The sequence below is a fragment of the Argopecten irradians genome, chromosome 11 (genome assembly GCF_041381155.1).
Source record: "Argopecten irradians isolate NY chromosome 11, Ai_NY, whole genome shotgun sequence".
NCBI classification, from domain to species: domain Eukaryota; kingdom Metazoa; phylum Mollusca; class Bivalvia; order Pectinida; family Pectinidae; genus Argopecten; species Argopecten irradians.
In genome coordinates, this window is record NC_091144.1 from 11197475 (window position 1) to 11221710 (window position 24236).

At 37.0% G+C, this 24236-nt stretch overlaps 1 protein-coding gene across 1 annotated transcript in view; it reads right to left on the reverse strand.

Moving 5' to 3' along the window:
* LOC138334743 (U5 small nuclear ribonucleoprotein 200 kDa helicase-like) overlaps window positions 1–24236 on the reverse strand; it is a 55032-nt gene that overhangs the window by 13151 nt on the left and 17645 nt on the right. The window contains 17 exon segments of the mRNA XM_069283441.1: window positions 1992–2152; window positions 2262–2270; window positions 2687–2774; window positions 3019–3092; window positions 4812–5014; window positions 5305–5559; window positions 12316–12510; window positions 12647–12775; window positions 13530–13628; window positions 16298–16447; window positions 16450–16460; window positions 20372–20646; window positions 20983–21053; window positions 21484–21781; window positions 22334–22524; window positions 22979–23059; window positions 23525–23677. Of these exon segments, the coding sequence (XP_069139542.1) occupies window positions 1992–2152; window positions 2262–2270; window positions 2687–2774; window positions 3019–3092; window positions 4812–5014; window positions 5305–5559; window positions 12316–12510; window positions 12647–12775; window positions 13530–13628; window positions 16298–16447; window positions 16450–16460; window positions 20372–20646; window positions 20983–21053; window positions 21484–21781; window positions 22334–22524; window positions 22979–23059; window positions 23525–23677 (2443 nt within the window).

The window sequence follows — 24236 nt, forward strand, 5'->3', positions numbered from 1 at the left end:
AGTTAGGGTTCTGTGTCATGTGTCGGTATACATACCTTGTAGGTTATAGTAGTTAGGGTTCTGTGTCATGTGTCGGTATACATACCTTGTAGGTTATAGTAGTTTGGGTTCTGTGTCATGTGTCGGTATACATACCTTGTAGGTTATAGTAGTTAGGGTTCTGTGTCATGTGTCGGTATACATACCTTGTAGGTTATAGTAGTTAGGGTTCTGTGTCATGTGTCGGTATACATACCTTGTAGGTTATAGTAGTTAGGGTTCTGTGTCATGTGTCGGTATACATACCTTGTAGGTTATAGTAGTTTGGGTTCTGTGTCATGTGTCGGTATACATACCTTGTAGGTTATAGTAGTTAGGGTTCTGTGTCATGTGTCGGTATACATACCTTGTAGGTTATAGTAGTTTGGGTTCTGTGTCATGTGTCGGTATACATACCTTGTAGGTTATAGTAGTTAGGGTTCTGTGTCATGTGTCGGTATACATACCTTGTAGGTTATAGTAGTTTGGGTTCTGTGTCATGTGTCGGTATACATACCTTGTAGGTTATAGTAGTTTGGGTTCTGTGTCATGTGTCGGTATACATACCTTGTAGGTTATAGTAGTAGTTAGGGTTCTGTGTCATGTGTCGGTATACATACCTTGTAGGTTATAGTAGTTTGGGTTCTGTGTCATGTGTCGGTATACATACCTTGTAGGTTATAGTAGTTTGGGTTCTGTGTCATGTGTCGGTATACATACCTTGTAGGTTATAGTAGTTTGGGTTCTGTGTCATGTGTCGGTATACATACCTTGTAGGTTATAGTAGTTAGGGTTCTGTGTCATGTGTCGGTATACATACCTTGTAGGTTATAGTAGTTTGGGTTCTGTGTCATGTGTCGGTATACATACCTTGTAGGTTATAGTAGTTTGGGTTCTGTGTCATGTGTCGGTATACATACCTTGTAGGTTATAGTAGTTAGGGTTCTGTGTCATGTGTCGGTATACATACCTTGTAGGTTATAGTAGTTTAGGGTTCTGTGTCATGTGTCGGTATACATACCTTGTAGGTTATAGTAGTTAGGGTTCTGTGTCATGTGTCGGTATACATACCTTGTAGGTTATAGTAGTTAGGGTTCTGTGTCATGTGTCGGTATACATACCTTGTAGGTTATAAGTAGTTTGGGTTCTGTGTCATGTGTCGGTATACATACCTTGTAGGTTATAGTAGTTAGGGTTCTGTGTCATGTGTCGGTATACATACCTTGTAGGTTATAGTAGTTAGGGTTCTGTGTCATGTGTCGGTATACATACCTTGTAGGTTATAGTAGTTTGGGTTCTGTGTCATGTGTCGGTATACATACCTTGTAGGTTATAGTAGTTTGGGTTCTGTGTCATGTGTCGGTATACATACCTTGTAGGTTATAGTAGTTAGGGTTCTGTGTCATGTGTCGGTATACATACCTTGTAGGTTATAGTAGTTTAGGGTTCTGTGTCATGTGTCGGTATACATACCTTGTAGGTTATAGTAGTTAGGGTTCTGTGTCATGTGTCGGTATACATACCTTGTAGGTTATAGTAGTTAGGGTTCTGTGTCATGTGTCGGTATACATACCTTGTAGGTTATAGTAGTTAGGGTTCTGTGTCATGTGTCGGTATACATACCTTGTAGGTTATAGTAGTTTGGGTTCTGTGTCATGTGTCGGTATACATACCTTGTAGGTTATAGTAGTTTGGGTTCTGTGTCATGTGTCGGTATACATACCTTGTAGGTTATAGTAGTTAGGGTTCTGTGTCATGTGTCGGTATACATACCTTGTAGGTTATAGTAGTTTGGGTTCTGTGTCATGTGTCGGTATACATACCTTGTAGGTTATAGTAGTTAGGGTTCTGTGTCATGTGTCGGTATACATACCTTGTAGGTTATAGTAGTTTGGGTTCTGTGTCATGTGTCGGTATACATACCTTGTAGGTTATAGTAGTTAGGGTTCTGTGTCATGTGTCGGTATACATACCTTGTAGGTTATAGTAGTTAGGGTTCTGTGTCATGCGTCGGTATACATAAATGTTATAGTAGGTTTGCGTCTGTGTCATGTGTGGTCTCCATACTTGTAGGTGATAGTATTTCTGGTTCTGTCATGTGTCGGTATACATACCTGTGAGGAAGAATTTGTAACTTTAAATACAAAATTGTCCATAAGACATCAATACCCATATATCAGGCCAGGATAAAATGTCAAGGAACTTGATAGGACTAGGATTGGACGTAGAAAAACATTGATAACACTATATGGCTACTGATATCATATTAAATTTAATTCATCTAAATAATCTATGCATACTTTGAATAGTTACCATGCCAAATGATGCTGAAAAATTAGAAAATTTTCATTACAATTAAATTAGGGATATACTTGATAGGTCAAATTCAACAATTAAATTACTGAATAATAATTTTGAAAATTTGATGGATTTTGGGTCAAAAAGGGCTCAATCCATCTAAGTCCTTTAAATCTCTTTGTTTTTAGTTCAAATACAGAAATTTTTGACCCACAAAAATAAGCGGCTAAATGGTAAATAACACATATGTACTATCCCTTTAAAGGACAACAAAAATTTTAATTAAAGACTTGGACTTCATTCTCGTTTAGTGTAACAACAATATGGAAGAAACAAAGCTATCCTGAACATCACAGTTACTTGAGACAACATCATATATACCTCAACTGGCAAGGGTTCATACAAGAACTTCTTGAAAAATTCCTTCTTTGAACTCTGACAAAGGATAACAGCTTTTCCTGAAATGTAAAGAAAAAAACATATCTTAATAAAATAATATTAATGATTTCATTGGATAGGTCCTACTAAATCTGACAGAAATATGACACTAATTTTTTTTATTTTCAAAGTTGATCAGGAAATAAAGTGTGATTAAATGTCAAGAAACAAAAATATCTTAATAAGATATTAACATTATTTCTTATTAATGGAATTACATTGGCTTTCATTGGATTGGTACTACTGATGTAACAAGTGAGATACCTTCCTGATCCACAGTGGGTCTGTTAGCCCGACCAATCATCTGTAAAACATCTGTCACAGGGTAGTCTTCATACCTGTAAGTCAATACAAGTCTTAATGTATAAAACATCTGTCACAGGGTAGTCTTCATACCTGTAAGTCAATACAAGTCTTAATGTATAAAACATCTGTCACAGGGTAGTCTTCATACCTGTAAGTCTCAATACAATGTCTGTAATGTCGTAAATATATCAATTTGATATAAATGTCAAGGAACTTGATAGTACTAGGATTTGACGTGAAAAACATTGTCTTAACGCTATATGGCTCCAAGGGTAATATTCATCTTAAATTTAATTCAATGTCTAAATAATTATGCATACATTCACATACCACATGTAAGCTGAAAATTAGAAAATTTTCATTACAATTAAATTTAGGGTATATACTTGATAGGTCAAATACAACAATTTTAATTACTAAATAATAATTTTGAAAATTTGATTGATTTTGGGTCAATAAAGGCTCAATAATCAAAGATCCTTTAATCTCTTTGATTTTAGTTCAAATACAGAAATTTTTGACTAATGAACAAAAATAAGCGGCACAATGGTAAATAACACACTATGTACTATACCCTTTAAAGGACAACAAAAACATTTTAACTAAAGTCACTTGGTACTTCATTCTCGTTTAGTGTAACAACAAACTTAATGTACTTGAGACACTGTCCCAACATAATATATACCTCAACTGGCAAGGGTTCAATACAAGAACTTCTTGAAAAATTCCTTCTTTGAACTCTGACAAGGATAACAGCTTTTCCTGAAATGTAAGAAACAAAAATATCTTAATAAAAAAATATTAATGTTTCATTGGATAGGTCCTAACTAAATCTGTACAGAAATATGCACACTATTTTTTTTATTTTCAAAGTTGATCAGGAAAAAAGTGTGATTAAATTTCAAGAAACAAAAATATTTCAATAAGATATTAACATTATTTCTAATTAATGGAATTACATTGGCTTTCACAGGGTAGTCTTCATACCTGACACAGGTGTCAATACAAGTTCATGTATAAAAACATCCTGTCCACAGGGTAGTCTTTACCTGTTAGTCAATACAAATCTTAATGTATAAAACAGGTGTCACAGGGTAGTCTTCATACCTGTAAGTCAATACAAGTCTTAATGTATAAAACATCTGTCACAGGGTAGTCTTCACACCTATAAGTCAATACAAGTCTTAATGTATAAAACATGTGTCACAGGGTAGTCTTCACACCTGTAAGTCAATACAAGTCTTAATGTATAAAACATCTGTCACAGGGTAGTCTTCATACCTATAAGTCAATACAAGTCTTAATGTATAAAACATCTGTCACAGGGTAGTCTTCATACCTGTAAGTCAATACAAGTCTTAATGTATAAAACATCTGTCACAGGGTAGTCTTCATACCTGTAAGTCAACACAAGTCTTAATGTATAAAGCTATCAATTACATCAAGGGAAAATCTGAAATATTTTATAAACAAGATATGGGTCTGAAACAAAAACTTAAACATGCATAGAAATAATTGATTTGCTGAAGTTCTTAGGTCAGGGAGGTATTTCAGTAAAACAGCTAGCATATTTTATCAGTAAAATATTCCAATAGAAATTACAGTATCCAGCAGTGGACACATAATCATAACTTGTTTTAACACTCTATAATAGTTAGACATAATCATCAATCATTCATTGATATGTGATTTTAGTGAAAAGCCAACATGAATCATATTTGAGAAAGCAAAGATGTACTACAAAAACTTACGAATGACTCTTTCCGTCGTAGTATTGTGTATCCATGACAACCACAAGGTGACTAGACACATTCATGCCCCAGGACAGACTGCGAGAGGCCACTAGTACTTGTACAGCTCCACTAGAGAACAAAGTTTCCACTGCCTTCTTCTCTATATCTCCCAGCCCCTCGTGTAGGTAGCCTACCCCATTACTCAAAGTCTCCTTCAGAGTCTGTTGGTTATGTAATGTATACATTAATTACACAGTCTATGTTATGTTGATCTTCAGCTCATAGCTAAAGGTTAATAAATCAAAGTTAATGTGGCATCACACAACACTTGTTCAGGAAATTTTATCACTTTGAAACTGGTTTTATTTTCAAATCTTACTAGAACTGATAACAAATTTTAAACATTTTTAAACTTGCAACTCACAAAATAAGAATGCTAAAAAAACACCAGATTAACAACACAGATTTTGAATATGAATTATCTGTAACTTGTATATATGTTCATTCATACCTTGTCAGTGATTTTATCCAGGAATGGTTGTATATCTTCCTCCTTGACGTGAAGGAATCTACTTCGTGGTACGTCACTGTCAGGTTGGATTTCCGCAGCACTGAAGGTAAGGATGTCTATAGCTGTCAGTCTTGTCTGTTTACGTGATGGGACAAAGATTATGACCGGCTTCCTAGGGGCGTGACGGACAATAGCCTGATAGGCTGGCTTAGCCATGGCAACAATTCGTGAGGCATTGTGACTTGTGTTGAAACCCTGAAACATGTTTATCAAATTAACACAGTGTACAATATGTCTATATCAAATCTCTGATGACAAAGAATTTTGAAAATTAAGCAATATCCATATTGAAATTAAAGGATACTTTGGCAGACACTGGCATATTTGCAATGCCAGAGAATTAGAGCACAAATTAGAAGAAATAAGACTAACCTGAATGTGTAACTCGAGTGGGACTGGGCGGACATTAGGATGGAAGTTGAAGAATCCAGTAGCACTACATCCAAGCCACTGGGACACATCCTTAGCATTGGATAGTGACGAACTTAGAGCCACAATACGTATGTTGATACGCTCCAACTGAGACGACATGTATCTCATGCGTGAACATATCACCTCCAAAACAGGCTGAAACACAGAAGTTAAAATGTCTATAGTTTAATGAGTTAACTATTAAGCAATGTCAGCAGTGTCTCTTGAGGAGAAAATGCAGCAGTAAAAATGGTATATTTATGAGAAAATTGAATTTTTGATGTGGACATACCCCTACATCCACTCCTATGGAGGTGAAGTTCATCCACAATGAACAAGTTGACATTCTGGACATTCTTCCTCTGCTTCCATCGTCGTGACAACACATCCCACTTTTCTCTGGTGTACTGATAATAATGTTACCCTGGAAACAAACAAGGGTATGTCATCATGCTCTCTATAGTTATAAAGATCAGTTGAACTGAGGCCAATAAAGTAGTCTATACATAGTTTGACTTTTCACTTGAATTGAGTTTAGGAAAGTAACTATCTTATAATTGACATTGTATCCTATAGTTTGTTTGGCCTATAGACTACATACCTTGGCCAAGAGCTTGAGATCTGTACCAGTCCCCCCTATCAGAAGTGTACTTATAATTTACATTGTATCCTATAATTTGGTTTGGCCTATAGACTACGTACCTTGGCCAGGAGCTTGAGATCCGTACAAGTCCTCCCTATCAGAAGTACTTATAATTTACGATTGTATCCTATATTTGGTTTGGCCTATAGACTACATACCTTGGCCAAGAGCTTGAGATCTGTACCAGTCCCCCCTATCAGAAGTACTTATAATTTACATTGTATCCTATAGTTGGTTTGGCCGATAGACTACATACCTGGGCCAAGAGCTTGAGATCTCGTACCAGTCCCCCCTATCAGAAGTACTTATAATTTACATTGTATCCTATAGTTGGTTTGGCCGATAGACTACGTACCTTGGCCAGGAGCTTAAGATCCGTACCAGTCTCCCCTATCAGAAGTACTTATAATTTACATTGTATCCTATAGCTGGTTTGGCCTATAGACTACGTACCTTAGCCAGGAGCTTGAGATCTTACCAGTCCCCCCTATCAGAAGTACTTTAATTTACAATTGTATCCTATAGCTGGTTTGGCCTATAGACTACGTACCTTAGCCAGGAGCTTGAGATTCGTACCAGTCCTCCCCTATCAGAAGTACTTATAATTTACATTGTATCCTATAGTTGGTTTGGCCGATTAGACTAACTACGTACCTTGGCCAGGAGCTTAAGATTCGTACCAGTCTTCCCTATCAGAAGTACTTATAATTTACTTTGTATTCTATAGTTTGGTTTGACCTATAGACTACGTATCTTGGCCAGGAGCTTGAGATCTGTACCAGTCTCCCTTATCAGAAGTACTTAGTAATTGACATTGTATCCTATATTTGGTTTGGCCTATAGACTACATACCTTGCCCAAGAGGCTTGAGATCTGTACCAGTCCCCCCTATCAGAAGTACTTATATAAATTTACATTGTAACCTATAGTTGGTTTGGCCGTATAGACTACAATACCTGGGGCCAAGAGCTTGAGATCTGTACCAGTCGCCCCCTATCAGAAGTACTTATAATTTACATTGTATCCTATATTTGGTTTGGCCTATAGACTACGTACCTTGGCCAGGAGCTTAAGATTCCGTACCATCTCCCCTATCAGAAGTACTTATAATTTACATTGTATCCTATAGCTGGTTTGGCCTATAGACTACGTACCTTAGCCAGGAGCTTGAGATTCGTACCAGTCTCCCCTATCAGAAGTACTTATAATTTACATTGTATCCTATAGTTGGTTTTGGCCGATAGACTACGTACCTATGGCCAGGAGCTTAAAAGATTCGTACCAGTACCCTTCCCTATCAGAAGTACTTATAATTTACTTTGTATTCTATAGTTGGTTTGACCTATAGACTACGTATCTTGGGGCAGGAGCTGTGAGATCTGTACCAGTCTCCCCTATCAGAAGTACTTATAATTGTACATTGTATCTATATTCTATATTTGGTTTAGCCTATAGACTACGTACCTTGGCCTAGGAGCTTGAGAATCCAGTACCAGTCTCCCCTCAGAAAGTACTTATAAGACATTGTACTTATATATTTGGTTTAGCCTATTGTACCTTGGCTAGGATCTTGAGATCTGTATCCCCTATGGTTACATTTGTATCCTATAGACCTATAGAACTACATTACCTTGGCTAGGCAGCTTGAGATCTGTACCAGTCTCCCCTATCAGAAGTAACTTATAATTTACATTGGTAATCCTATATTTGGGCTTGGTCCTATAGACTATACGATACCTTGGCTAGGAAGCTTGAGGATCCCTACCAGTCTCTCACCCTAACAGAAGGTACGTATAATTTACATTGTATCCTATAATTGGTTGTCCTAAAGACTACGTACCTTGGGCCTAGGAGCTTGATATCCGTAATCAGTCACCCCTTAACTCAGAAGTCCTTATAATTTACATTGTATCCTATATTTGGTTTGGCCTATAGACTAATACGTTAACCTTGGCTAGGAGCTTGAGATCACGTACAAGTCCTGCCCTATCCAGGAAGTACTTTTTTTTTTTTTTTTTTTTTTTTTTGTTTTTTTTTTTTTTTTTTTTTTTTTTTTTTTTTTTTTTTTTTTTTTTTTTTATTTTTTTTTTTTTTTTTTTTTTTTTTTTTTTTTTTGTTTTTTTTTTTTTTTTTTTTTTTTTTTTTTTTTTTTTTTTTTTTTTTTTATAATTTACATTGTATCCTATATTTGGTTTGGCCTATAGACTACGTACCGTTGGCTTATGAGCTTGAGAACCGTACCAGTCTCTCATCCCCTATCAGAATAAACGTATAATTTACATTTGTATCCTAAATTTGGTTTGGCCAATAGACTACGTACCATTGGCCTAGGCGCGTCTGAGATCCGTACCAGTCCCTCTCCTATCCAGAAGTACTTATCAAATTACAATGTAAACCGATATATTGGTTTTGGCCCTATAGACTACTAACCTTGGCTATAGAGCTTGAGATTCCCGTAACAAGTCCTCCCCTATCAGAAGTAACTTATTATATTTTACATTGTATCCTATATTTGGTTTTGGCCTATAGAACAACGTACCTTGGCTATGAAGCTTTGAGATCGGTACCAGACTTCCCCTGGTAAGAATTACAACTTTCTTTCCGAAGTGCCCTCCAAACTTGGCTTGCCAGTCATTGTTACATCTGAGAATACAATTTGTTGATTTTAGATTCTGTCTTCTACAGATTTTTGCAGTGATTGATTCCTGTTTCTTGACAATTTTACATTACATTTATAAAGTAAAATTTATAGATAAACCACAGACATGTAAGCAATCTAACTGACAACATCATTTAATCCGAGTACATCAACGTGAAAGAACTTGCGAAATCAGTTTTTTATATCGACAACAAGACACATGTTTATAAACATATCAAATGAATGTCTTTTATTATAGGAAACTCGAAATACAGCTATAATATTAATTGAACATGCTTTCATTTTATTTTAAAAAATAGGATTTTTAAATGTGATAAACTGTATATGAATTTTTTTTTTAAAATGCTCCATCTGCTGACAGAGGAAACAATACTCATCATCTTGGTGAACAATATTTGATGTTTTTAATAGTGTATATATATAGTTCTTTGTCTAGATTTACACACAAAAAATATAAGATAATTATATCTTTATCAATCTCGAAGTAAAATTAAAGAAAAAGGGGGCCTCACAAAACCCCCTTTTTTTTTATTTTTCAATGATGGCAATGGTGTAAAGTAAGTAACTTATTGTGTAACCTGAAGAAAATAATACTAATTTCGTCTGTTCCAGATTTTGGAGAGAGAAAAAAATAACATTTTGTCAGCCATGGAGCCAATCTTTAAGCAATTTCATTTCAAAATACAATTAGATGATATGCTGCGTTGAATAAAAAGTTTGCGATACTCTGTACAAATTAGGTCCATCACGCAAGACACTTTGGTGAATAGTCCTTGGAAGTCAAAATCCAGAAAGAGAGGAGAATGGAGCAAGAACACGACATCATCCAGCGATACGCTAGGTATAGTTATTGAGGTATGAGAAGAGGGAACAACATGACAGTCAATAAGATAAGTAACTCTACATACAACCTCCCCTCCCTATCAGTGGAACAGGTTCTCTACATACACCCCCCCTCCCTTCAGTGGTACAGTATACTCTACAATACACCCCCTCTCCCCATCAGTGGAACAGGTAACTCTACATACACCCCCTGCCTTCAGTGGTTACAGTACTCTACAATATACACCCCTCCCTTCAGTGAGTATCAGGTACTCTACATACACCACCCTCCCTTCAGTGGTACAGTAACAACACAGATTTTGAATATGAATTACCTGTAACTTGTATATATGTTCATTCATACCTTGTCAGTGATTTTATCCAGGAATGGTTGTATATCTTCCTCCTACATGACGTGAAGGAATCTACTTCGTGGTACGTCACTGTCAGGTTGGATTTCCGCAGCACTGAAGGTAAGGATGTCTATAGCTGTCAGTCTTGTCTGTTTACGTGATGGGACAAAGATTATGACCGGCTTCCTAGGGGCGTGACGGACAATAGCCTGATAGGCTGGCTTAGCCATGGCAACAATTCGTGAGGCATTGTGACTTGTGTTGAAACCCTGAAACATGTTTATCAAATTAACACAGTGTACAATATGTCTATATCAAATCTCTGATGACAAAGAATTTTGACAAGAGGCCCAGAGGGCCTGTATCGCTCACCTGGTTTGTAATGCCAAGTAATGTTCTGAATACAGGTTCATTGTTTCTTTTCTGAAGGAATTTTAATATTAACCTCTAAATTCCCTATTGGGCCCCACCCCTCCCGCCCCCAGGGGGTCAGAGCCAAAATTTATACAAGTTCTGTTCCCCTTCCCCCAAGGATGTTTATGGCCAAATTTGGTCACAATCCAACCAAAACTCTAGGACAAGAAGTGATTTATAGGATTTACCTCTATTTCCCCTATTGGGCCCCACCCGTCCTGCCCTCGGGGGGCCAGAGTCAAAATTTATACAATTTCTGTTCCCCTTCCCCCAAGGATGTTTGTGGCCAAATTTGGTTACAATCCATGCAGAACTCTATGATTAGTAGCAATTTAAAGGATTTACCTCTATTTCCCCTATTGGGCCCCGCCCCTCCTGCCCCCATGGGGTCAGAGCCAAAATTTATACAAGTTCTGTTCCCCTTCCCCACAGGATGTTTGTGGCCAAATTTGGTTACATTCCATGCAGAACTCTGTGACTAGTAGCGATTTAAAGGATTTGCCTCTATTTCCCCTATTGGGCCCCGCCCCTCCTGCCCCCGGGGGACCAGAGTCAAAATTTACACAAGTTCTGTTCCCCTTCCCCAAAGGATGTTTGTGGCTAATTTTGGTTACAATCCATGCAGAACTCTAGGACAAGTAACGATTTAAAGGATTTACCTCTTTTACCCCTATTGGGCCCCGCCCCTCCTGCCCCCGGGGGGTCAGAGCCAAAATTTATACAAGGTCTGTTCCCCCTCCCCCAAGGATGTTTGTGGCCAAATTTGGTTACATTCCATTCAAAACTCTATGACTAGTAGCGATTTAAAGGATTTACCTCTATTACCCCTATTGGGCCCCGCCCCTCCTGCCCCCGGCGGACCAGAGCCAAAATTTATACAAGTTCTGTTCCCCTTCCCCCAAGGATGTTTGTGGCCAAATTTGGTTACATTCCATTCAGAACTCTATGACTAGTAGCGATTTAAAGGATTTACCTCTATTTCCCCTATTGGGCCCCGCCCCTCCTGCCCCCGGGGGACCAGAGTCAAAATTTACACAAGTTCTGTTCCCCTTCCCCAAAGGATGTTTGTGGCTAATTTTGGTTACAATCCATGCAGAACTCTAGGACAAGTAACGATTTAAAGGATTTACCTCTTTTACCCCTATTGGGCCCCGCCCCTCCTGCCCCCGGGGGGTCAGAGCCAAAATTTATACAAGTTCTGTTCCCCTTCCCCTATGGATGTTTGTGGCCAAATTTGGTTACAAGCCATGCAGAACTCTAGGACAAGTAGCGATTTATAGGATTTACCTCTATTTCCCCTATTGGGCCCCGCCCCTCCTGCCCCCGGGGGGTCAGAGCCAAAATTTATACAAGTTCTGTTCCCCTTCCCCCAAGGATGTTTGTGGCCAAATTTGGTTACAATCCATGCAGAACTCTATGACAAGTAGCGATTTATAGGAGGAAATGTTGACGGACAGACGGACGCCGACGGACGCCGACGGACGACGGACGACGGACGCCGCGCCATGACATAAGCTCACCGGCCCTTCGGGCCAGGTGAGCTAAAAATTAAGCAATATCCATATTGAAATTAAAGGATACTTTGGCAGACACTGGCATATTTGCAATGCCAGAGAATTAGAGCACAAATTAGAAGAAATAAGACTAACCTGAATGTGTAACTCGAGTGGGACTGGGCGGACATTAGGATGGAAGTTGAAGAATCCAGTAGCACTACATCCAAGCCACTGGGACACATCCTTAGCATTGGATAGTGACGAACTTAGAGCCACAATACGTATGTTGATACGCTCCAACTGAGACGACATGTATCTCATGCGTGAACATATCACCTCCAAAACAGGCTGAAACACAGAAGTTAAAATGTCTATAGTTTAATGAGTTAACTATTAAGCAATGTCAGCAGTGTCTATTGAGGAGAAAATGCAGCAGTAAAAATGGTATATTTATGAGAAAAATGAATGTTTGATGTGGACATACCCCTACATCCACTCCTATAAGGTGAAGTTCATCCACAATGAACAAGTTGACATTCTGGACGTTCTTCCTCTGCTTCCATCGCCGTGACAACACATCCCACTTCTCTGGTGTACTGATAATGATGTTACCCTGGAAACAAACAAGTTCTGTCATCATACTCTCAATATAATAAAGATCAGTAGAACTGAGGCTCTCTGGTGTACCGATAATGATGTTACCCTGGAAACAAACAAGGTGTGTCATCATACTCTCAATATAATAAAGAGCAGTAGAACTGAGGCCAATAAAGTATTCTATACATAGTTTGACTTTGAGTTTAGGAAAGTAACTATCTTATAATTGACATTGTATCCTAGAGTTGGTTTGGCCTATAGACTACATACCTTGGCCAGGAGCTTGAGATCTGTACCAGTCTCCCCTATCAGAAGTACTTATAATTTACATTGTATCCTATAGTTGGTTTGGCCTATAGACTACATACCTTGGCCAGGAGCTTGAGATCTGTACCAGTCTCCCCTATCAGAAGTACTTATAATTTACATTGTATCCTATAGTTGGTTTGGCCTATAGACTACATACCTTGGCTAGGAGCTTGAGATCCGTACCAGTCTCCCCTATCAGAAGTACTTATAATTTACATTGTATCCTATAGTTGGTTTGGCCTATAGACTACATACCTTGGCTAGGAGCTTGAGATCTGTACCAGTCTCCCCTGTTAGAAGCACAACTTTCTTTCCTAAGTGCACATTGTATCCTATATTTGGTTTGGCCTATAGACTACGTACCTTGGCTAGGAGCTTGAGATCTGTACCAGTCTCCCCTATCAGAAGTACTTATAATTTACATTGTATCCTATAGTTGGTTTGGCCTATAGACTACATACCTTGGCTAGGAGCTTGAGATCTGTACCAGTCTCTCCTGTTAGAAGTACAACTTTCTTTCCTAAGTGCCCTCCAAACTTGGCCTGCCAGTCATTGTACATCTGAAATACAATTTGTTGATTTAGTTTTCTGTATTCTACAGTTTTGAAGTGATGATTCTGATTCTTACACTTTAACATTACATTTATAATGTAAATTTATAGATAAAACACAACATGTAAGCAATCTAACTACAACATCTTTATCCGAGTACATCAACGTGAATGACTTGCAGAAATTAGTTTTTATTGGACAACTAGACACATGTTATAACATATCAAATGAATGTCTTTATAATAGGAACTTAATTACGGCTATATATAATTGAACATGCTTTCATTTTATTTTATAAAATAGGATTTTAATGTGATAAACTGTATAAGAAAGTTTTTTTTTAAAAATGCTCCATCGCTGACAGAGGAAACAATACTCATCATTTGAACAATATTTGATGTTAAATTGAGTATATATATTTCTTTGTCTAATTTACACACACACAAAAAATAAGAAAATTTATTTTTATCTAGAAGTAAAATTAGAAGCTCAAACTTTTCAATGATGGCAATGGTGTAAAGTAAGTAACTTTTGTAACGGAAGAAAAATATAGTAATTCGTCTGTTCCTGTTTTTGATAGAGAAAAAATTCGTCTGTTCCTGTTTTTGATAGAGAAAAAATACTTTTTGTCAGCGGTGGAGCACCTTTAATTGATTTCATTTCAAATTAGAATTAGATGATATGCTGTCTTGAATAAAAAGTGTACATCTCTGCAAAATTAGGTCCATCAAGCAAGACACTTTGGTGAATGTCTTGGAAGCTTAATCCAGAAAAGAGGGAACAGAGCAAACACAACATTATCCAGAGATTCGCTAGTTGTATATTGAGGTATGAGAAGAGGAACATCAGGACATCAATAAGATAAGTAACTCTACAAACACCCCCTCCCTTCAGTGGTACAGGTACTCTACATACACCCCCTCCCTTCAGTGGTACAGGTACTCTACATACACCCCCTCCCTTCAGTGGTACAGGTACTCTACATACACCCCCTCCCTTCAGTGGAACAGGTACTCTACATACACCCCCTCCCTTCAGTGGTACAGGTACTCTACATACACCCCCTCCCTTCAGTGGAACAGGTACTCTACATACACCCCCTCCCTTCAGTGGTACAGGTACTCTACATACACCCCCTCCCTTCAGTGGAACAGGTACTCTACATACACCCCCTCCCTTCAGTGGAACAGGTACTCTACATACACACCCTCCCTTTAGTGGAACAGGTACTCTACATACACACCCTCCCTTCAGTGGAACAAGTACTCTACATACACACCCTCCCTTCAGTGGAACAAGTACTCTACATACACACCCTCCCTTCAGTGGAACAAGTACTCTACATACACACCCTCCCTTCAGTGGTAATGGTACATCCCCTCCCTTCAGTGGAACAAGTACTCTACATACACACCCTCCCTTCAGTGGAACAAGTACTCTACATACACACCCTCCCTTCAGTGGAACAGGTACTCTACATACACCCCCTCCCTTCAGTGGAACAAGTACTCTACATACACACCCTCCCTTCAGTGGAACAGGTACTCTACATACACACCCTCCCTTCAGTGGAACAGGTACTCTACATACACACCCTCCCTTCAGTGGAACAGGTACTCTACATACACCCCCTCCCTTCAGTGGAACAGGTACTCTACATACACCCCCTCCCTTCAGTGGAACAGGTACTCTACATACACCCCCTCCCTTCAGTGGAACAGGTACTCTACATACACCCCCTCCCTTCAGTGGAACAGGTACTCTACATACACCCCCTCCCTTCAGTGGAACAGGTACTCTACATACACCCCCTCCCTTCAGTGGAACAGGTACTCTACATACACCCCCTCCCTTCAGTGGAACAGGTACTCTACATACACCCCCTCCCTTCAGTGGAACAGGTACTCTACATACACCCCTCCCTTCAGTGGAACAGGTACTCTACATACACCCCCTCCCTTCAGTGGAACAGGTACTCTACATACACACCCCTCCCTTCAGTGGAACAGGTACTCTACATACACCCCCTCCCTTCAGTGGAAACAAGTACTCTACATACACACCCTCCCTTCAGTGGAACAAGTACTCTACATACACACCCTCCCTTCAGTGGAACAAGTACTCTACATACACCCCCTCCCTTCAGTGGAAATGGTACTCTACTCTACATACACACCTTTCGTTCAGTGGAACAAGTACTCTACATACACACCCTCCCTTCAGTGGAACAAGTACTCTACATACACACCCTCCCTTCAGTGGAACAGGTACTCTACATACACACCCTCCCTTCAGTGGAACAGGTACTCTACATACACACCCTCCCTTCAGTGGAACAAGTACTCTACATACACACCCTCCCTTCAGTGGAACAAGGTACTCTACATACTCCCTTACAGGTACTCTACATACACCCCCTCCCTTCAGTGGAACAGGTACTCTACATACACCCCCTCCCTTCAGTGGAACAGGTACTCTACATACATACAGCTACACCACCTCCCTTCAGTGGAACAGGTACTCTACATACACCCCCTCCCTTCAGTGGAAACAGGTACTCTACATACACCCCCTCCCTTCAGTGGAACAGGTACTCTACATACACCCCCTCCCTTCAGTGGAACAGGTACATACACCCCCTCCCTTCAGTCATTCATTGTGGATTAGGCTACATTACCTGCTGAGCAAGAGCCTCTAGTGGCGTGACATACACACAGCGACCATCGGGATTCTGGGAGAACATACGTAACATAGCAAACTCTCCACAGATGGTCTTGCCACTCCCTGTGGGCGCTCCAATAAACACATTGTCGTCACTGTTATATACATAGCGTTAAACACTAAAACAAAAAATTACATAAATATGTCATAGCATCAAACACTAGAATGTTTAAAATACAAAATTTAATATTCTCTTTTTTTTTAACAAAGTCTCTGCATGTAAATAAAACAGCTTTTGAATCAGCACAATAACCATTTCATGTGTTACATTGTACTAGGAATATAAGAAGACAAAGGATATTGCCTAAATGTATTTTCTACACAATAACATTTCATGTGTTTACAGTACTAGGAATATAAAAGACAAGATATTGCCTAAATGTATTTCTACACAATAACCATTTTCATGTGTTACTTGTACTAGGAATATAAGAACAAGATAATTGCCTAAATGTATTTCTACACAATAACCATTTCAGGTGTTACAGTACTAGGAATATAATAAGACAAGACATTGCCTAAATGTATTTCTACACAATATACCATTTCAGGTGTTACAGTACTAGGAATATAAGAAGACAAGATATTGCCTAAATGCTATTTCTACACAATAACCATTTCATGTGTTACTGTACTAGGAATATAAGACAAGACATTGCCTAAATGTATTTCTACACAATAACCATTTCATGTGTTACAAGTACTAGTTTAATATAAGAAGACAAGATATTGCCTAAATTATTTCTACACAATAACCATTTCATGTGTTACAGTACTAGGAATATATAAGACAAGATATTGCCTAAATGTATTTCTACACAATAACCATTTCATGTGTTACTGTACTAGGAATATAAGAAGACAAGATATTGCCTAAATTATTTCTACACAATAACCATTTCATGTGTTACAGTACTAGGAATATAAGAAGACAAGATATTGCCTAAATGTATTTCTACACAATAACCATTTTCATGTGTTACAGTACTAGGAATATAAGACAAGATATTGCCTAAATGTATTTCTACACAATAACCATTTCATGTGTTACAGTACTAGGAATATAAGAAGACAAGATATTGCCTAAATGTATTTCTACACAATAACCATTTCATGTGTTACAGTACTAGGAATATAAGAAGACAAGATATTGCCTAAATTATTTCTACACAATAACCATTTCATGTGTTACAGTACTAGGAAATATAAGACAAGATATTGCCTAAATTATTTCTACACAATAACCATTTCATGTGTTACAGTACTAGGAATATAAGACAAGATATTGCCTAAATTATTTCTACACAATAACCATTTCATGTGTTACAGTACTAGGAATATAAGAAGACAAGATATTGCCTAAATTATTTCTACACAATAACCATTTCATGTGTTACAGTACTGGGAATATAAGAAGACAAGATATTGCCTAAATTATTTCTACACAATAACCATTTTATGTGTTACAGTACTAGGAATATAAGACAAGATATTGCCTAAATGTATTTCTACACAATAACCATTTCATGTGTTACTGTACTAGGAATATAAGAAGGACAAGATATTGCCTAAATGTATTTCTACACAATAACCATTTCATGTGTTACAGTACTAGGAATATAAGAAGACAAGATATTGCCTAAATGTATTTCTACACAATAACCATTTCATGTGTTACAGTACTAGGAATATAAGAAGACATGATATTGCCTAAATTATTTCTACACAATAACCATTTCATGTGTTACAGTACTAGGAATATAAGAAGACAAGATATTGCCTAAATGTATTTCTACACAATAACCATTTCATGTGTTACAGTCCTGGGAATATAAGAAGACAAGATATTGCCTAAATTATTTCTACACAATAACCATTTCATGTGTTACAGTACTGGGAATATAAGAAGACAAGATATTGCCTAAATTATTTCTACACAATAACCATTTCATGTGTTACAGTACTGGGAATATAAGACAAGATATTGCCTAAATGTATTTCTACACAATAACCATTTCATGTGTTACTCTACTAGGAATATAAGAAGACAAGATATTGCCTAAATTATTTCTACACAATAACCATTTCATGTGTTACAGTACTAGGAATATAAGAAGACAAGATATTGCCTAAATTATTTCTACACAATAACCATTTCATGTGTTACAGTACTGGGAATATAAGACAAGATATTGTCTAAATTATTTCTACACAATAACCATTTCATGTGTTACTGTACTAGGAATATAAGAAGACAAGATATTGCCTAAATTATTTCTACACAATAACCATTTCATGTGTTACAGTACTAGGAATATAAGAAGACAAGATATTGCCTAAATTATTTCTACACAATAACCATTTCATGTGTTACAGTACTGGGAATATAAGACAAGATATTGTCTAAATTATTTCTACACAATAACCATTTCATGTGTTACTGTACTAGGAATATAAGAAGACATGATATTGCCTAAATGTATTTCTACACAATAACCATTTCATGTGTTACAGTACTAGGAATATAAGAAGACAAGATATTGCCTAAATTATTTCTACACAATAACCATTTCATGTGTTACAGTACTAGGAATATAAGAAGACAAGATATTGCCTAAATTATTTCTACACAATAACCATTTCATGTGTTACAGTACTGGGAATATAAGAAGACAAGATATTGCCTAAATTATTTCTACACAATAACCATTTCATGTGTTACAGTACTGGGAATATAAGACAAGATATTGTCTAAATTATTTCTACACAATAACCATTTCATGTGTTACAGTACTAGGAATATAAGACAAGATATTGTCTAAATTATTTCTACACAATAACCATTTCATGTGTTACAGTACTAGGAATATAAGACAAGATATTGTCTAAATTATTTCTACACAATAACCATTTCATGTGTTACTCTACTAGGAATATAAGAAGACAAGATATTGCCTAAATTATTTCTACACATAAACCATTTCATGTGTTACAGTACTGGGAATATAAGAAGACAAGATATTGCCTAAATTATTTCTACACATAAACCATTTCATGTGTTACAGTACTAGGAATATAAGAAGACAAGATATTGCCTAAATTATTTCTACACAATAACCATTTCATGTGTTACAGTACTGGGAATATAAGACAAGATATTGTCTAAATTATTTCTACACACTGACCATTTCATGTGTTACTCTACTAGGAATATAAGAAGACAAGATATTGTCTAAATTATTTCTACACAATAACCATTTCATGTGTTACAGTACTGGGAATATAAGAAGACAAGATATTGCCTAAATTATTTCTACACAATAACCATTTCATGTGTTACAGTACTAGGAATATAAGAAGACAAGATATTGCCTAAATTATTTCTACACAATAACCATTTCATGTGTTACAGTACTAGGAATATAAGACAAGATATTGCCTAAATTATTTCTACACAATAACCATTTCATGTGTTACAGTACCAGGAATATAAGATATGATATTGCCTAAATTATTTCTACACAATAACCATTTCATGTGTTACAGTACTAGGAATATAAGAAGACAAGATATTGCCTAAATTATTTCTACACAATAACCATTTCATGTGTTACAGTACTGGGAATATAAGACAAGATATTGTCTAAATTATTTCTACACACTGACCATTTCATGTGTTACTCTACTAGGAATATAAGAAGACAAGATATTGCCTAAATTATTTCTACACAATAACCATTTCATGTGTTACAGTACTAGGAATATAAGAAGACAAGATATTGCCTAAATTATTTCTACACAATAACCATTTCATGTGTTACAGTACTGGGAATATAAGACAAGATATTGTCTAAATTATTTCTACACAATAACCATTTCATGTGTTACTGTACTAGGAATATAAGATATGATATTGCCTAAATTATTTCTACACAATAACCATTTCATGTGTTACAGTACAAGGAATATAAGAAGACAAAATATTGCCTAAATTATTTTACATTTGCTACAGTAAGAGCATTTACTGTACCTTGAGTCTGTATTGGGTTGAAGAAGGGGAATTTGTCGTTGTACAGCCCCTCGAATGAAGCGTTCCTGAGAGCAGACACAGGAAGGGGTTGGAGATCCAGTAGTTCTGTAGGGGGTGGGTACTTCTCAGGAAGGATGAGGTGACGGAACGACACCGGAAGTTGTGTCTCTGAGCCGAGCCAGCGATCCGATATCACTCTGATGAAGTACTGTGGGGGGAGGGGTTCAAACACAGGGACAAAGAATTTCACTGTATGTTCATCCTGGGCAAATTTACTGTAAAACAAAGATAAACAGTCTGTTATACAGAGCTCAAACTTTTCTTCTTAATAGCGATTAATTTTGATATTCATATGTCAAAGCACATTGAATGATACATAATGGTTATTTAATTCTTTTAATTTTTACATATAATCATGAGACATAAAATTTATCCAACAATAACAACGCTGACAAAGATGAAATCCGATCAACAATTTACAAACCGAAACCGATCAAAAATTATTTTCAATCTGCATCTAATGTGAGTGAGTTCAGTGAAGCCAAAATAAGATGGGGATACTTTTTCGAATACGGTATATACAGATATGAGAATGTACAGAAACCACCAACCTTTTGAGAAGGAAATACTCATGATGTAGAATGACCTCGCTGTCAACATCTTCTACTAGGATCCAGAAGGCCTGAAGACAATATACAGTATGTTTACACAAGGCCATTTTATATCTCCCAAATAAAACAGAATAAAGACAATATACAGTATGTTTACACAAGGCCATTTTATATCTCCCAAATAAAACAGAATAAATACAGTTATAAAGACACATCAGTGTCATATACTATCTTCGCTTAACAGTTACAAGAATACAGTGACATCAAAATCACTACTGCATTCTCTTTATGTGCATTGTTGAAATCTACTAATTATATGTATCCACACTATATGAACCTGATATGTAAGTTAAAACAGCCTAACTGAAGTATAATATGAACTTACTATTATATTCTTAATTAAAGTGGTTTTGTTATTAATAATTGCCATGATAAATCTCCAGCAATGATTTGAATTCATTAAAGTGTTATTTCTGTCTTTGTAATCTGTATAAACTGTACCTCAGAATGTCCGTGGATCTCCTCCTCCCACTGGAAGTCTGGCGTTATGGTCAGTTCTACACGGAGAGTTGACCGTGTGATCGGCTGGACATGGACAGATAACTCTAGTTTAGGGAACTGATGGACATTCTTGTGAATGGTTTTACCGCTCTTGGGAACACGAATAAGTTCAGCGATCTCGTGAGGGTTCAGATCATACAGACGCTCAAACGGGAAGTTCTTCTTCTCAATCTTCTTGATCACTTCTATGGGCATCTTCTTGTTGACGAGTTGTCGGAGAGGGCACATAGACTGCCACCTGTCAGGTAAGGGTAGATTATGCTCACTATTTTATAAACGAGTCATACATCACACTTTACAGTACATCAGATACATCATTACATCATATAATGTACACATCTGTTATAGTCACCACACACAAGTACAACAAACATTTCAATACAAATATTACACACAATATCATGTTGTTGGAATAGAAATTGAATATCACCCAAAGCAGAAAAAATGATACAACTACATGTAAAGGCCATTAAAACCAATCAAATTACAAAAGTTTTCTTTTACCATAAACCCCCCAGATAACTGGCATGCTTAATTGATAAGTTGTATCCATCTAGCTTATATATGGCATTACCATCAAATAAAGAAATTGTATAATTGCTGTAAATATCTTCAATTAAATGAAATTTTACAGAGGGCATGATTTGTACATAAATTTAATTACTGCCTCTGCCAGGGATCGAACTCGGGACCTCTAGAGACGCTCTCTCTAGCTGAGGGGTATATTGCGGCTAGCATGGCCCAAGGTGACAAAGGTTACAACAGCAAATCAATTCGGAGTAATACTTACATGCGTTTTGTGACCATCTTACACAGTGCCAAACACTTGTCAGCCAGCTGAGCCCAGCCTCGGTGTAGGACAATCTCAAACATGGCTCGCATCAGACGGCCGGCGGACTGGGTGATGAACACCATGTCAGACATGAGGGCGAACCCCTCCAGTTTTAACTGGGATATATACGCTTGTAGCAGTACATTGACCTGTAAAACAATGGCCTTCACTACACTGGCAAGTCTTGCATGAACACTGAGCATAATCAGATGAGAACATGAATGTTACTACTCTCAATTAAATTTGTCAACAGTTTATCAGAGATTGTAGACATACTAATGAAGCAATTCTAGTTGCTGGAAAATCAGTGTTCACAAAATACCCTCTGCACAATGTCAAACCCATCTCTATTTCGGGACAATGCCCTTTATTTAGAGTTACAATAAGAATTGATATTTTGTTCATTTCCCTCAAAGTTATAAAAGTTTTTCATGTTTAAATAAATACTAATTTTCAAAAAATTAAAATTAAATCCATATTACCAACTGACTGGCATCTGCTAAAACACACTAAATTTCACACTAGCTAAAATATTGTGGTTAAAGTTGTACCATATCTTTTAAATGCTTCACAACATTTAACCTAATTAACTGTGTCACATACCTTTGCACTGGCTTCCTCAATGCTTTCCTTGATAGGGATTGGCACTCTCTCCAACAGCTTCAGAAGCTCCAGCTTTTCTTCCTGGTCAAGTAAACAACAATTTGTTCTAAATCTACAGTTTTTCTTTCCAATTTTTCAAAGGCAACTATAATTTATAGGCATAAATATGAATTATGTAACATGTGTTTCATGATAAGATTTCAGTATAAATCTATGAGGCAATATGTTGATAATCAAGATAAAAGTTGGACATTTTTTCCTAAATAAGTTTTTGTTAGGATCGTGTGTTGCCTATTACTTGTTCTCCTACATAATCATATCTTCATGTGATTTGATTTTATCCTTATCTACCATCTTAGAAAATCTTTTACCTTGCAGCCTTATTCAAATCAAAAGACTTGTACAACGGCCACCGAATAGCTTGTGTAAAGACTAAATTGTAAAATTAAATTCAAAGAAGCTAAATTTTGTGCTTTAGAGGAAAATTGTGAAATTCTTGCACTTCAAAACTAATCACAATGATTTTTTAACCTGTTGTATACCTACCTCTCTGACATTGATGTACTTAAACTCGGAGGATAAGGAGAACACGCGGAACAGTTCTATCTCACTGAGTGTGGGCTTCAGTAGCTGATTGTACACAGAGATGGTCTCATGTGTACAGTAGTAGTGGCTGGAGATACGTCCAAGTTCTGTCACCTGTAATCACACAGTATCAATCTAAATTGTAGCAATGGTTGGCGAAACCAAAATTTATTGCAAATAATTAATCGTATCATTCATTGTCAACATTACACATATGAAATCTTTATCAACCAAGTCATTGAAATATGCTTCAAACCCCAAGATATTTGTGGGGAAACAAGCACATTCATGGAATTTCCATCTCCCGCTTTCAGGACATATTGTAGGTAAACATTATTGAGGTTAGGTTTAACCTTGGTTGAAACATGCCGTGGCAATCAAACTTGGCCAAGCCCTTAAGGCATTTGACCTTGTTACCAAGTTTGAAGAAAATCAGTTAATAATTATTACAGTTATTGTACGGAAGTGGCAGAAAATGACTGATATTGATATTAAATCAAAGGGCCATAACTCTGCTAATTAAGATCTGCCGAAAGTGGCGATCGAACTTGGCTGAGCCCTTAAGGCATTTAACTTTGTTACCAAGTTTTAACATTTGCTAGTTATTACCCATAAACTGCAGAAAAATAACATTTGTAGTAAATTAAAGGGCCATAACTTTGATAAAAAACAT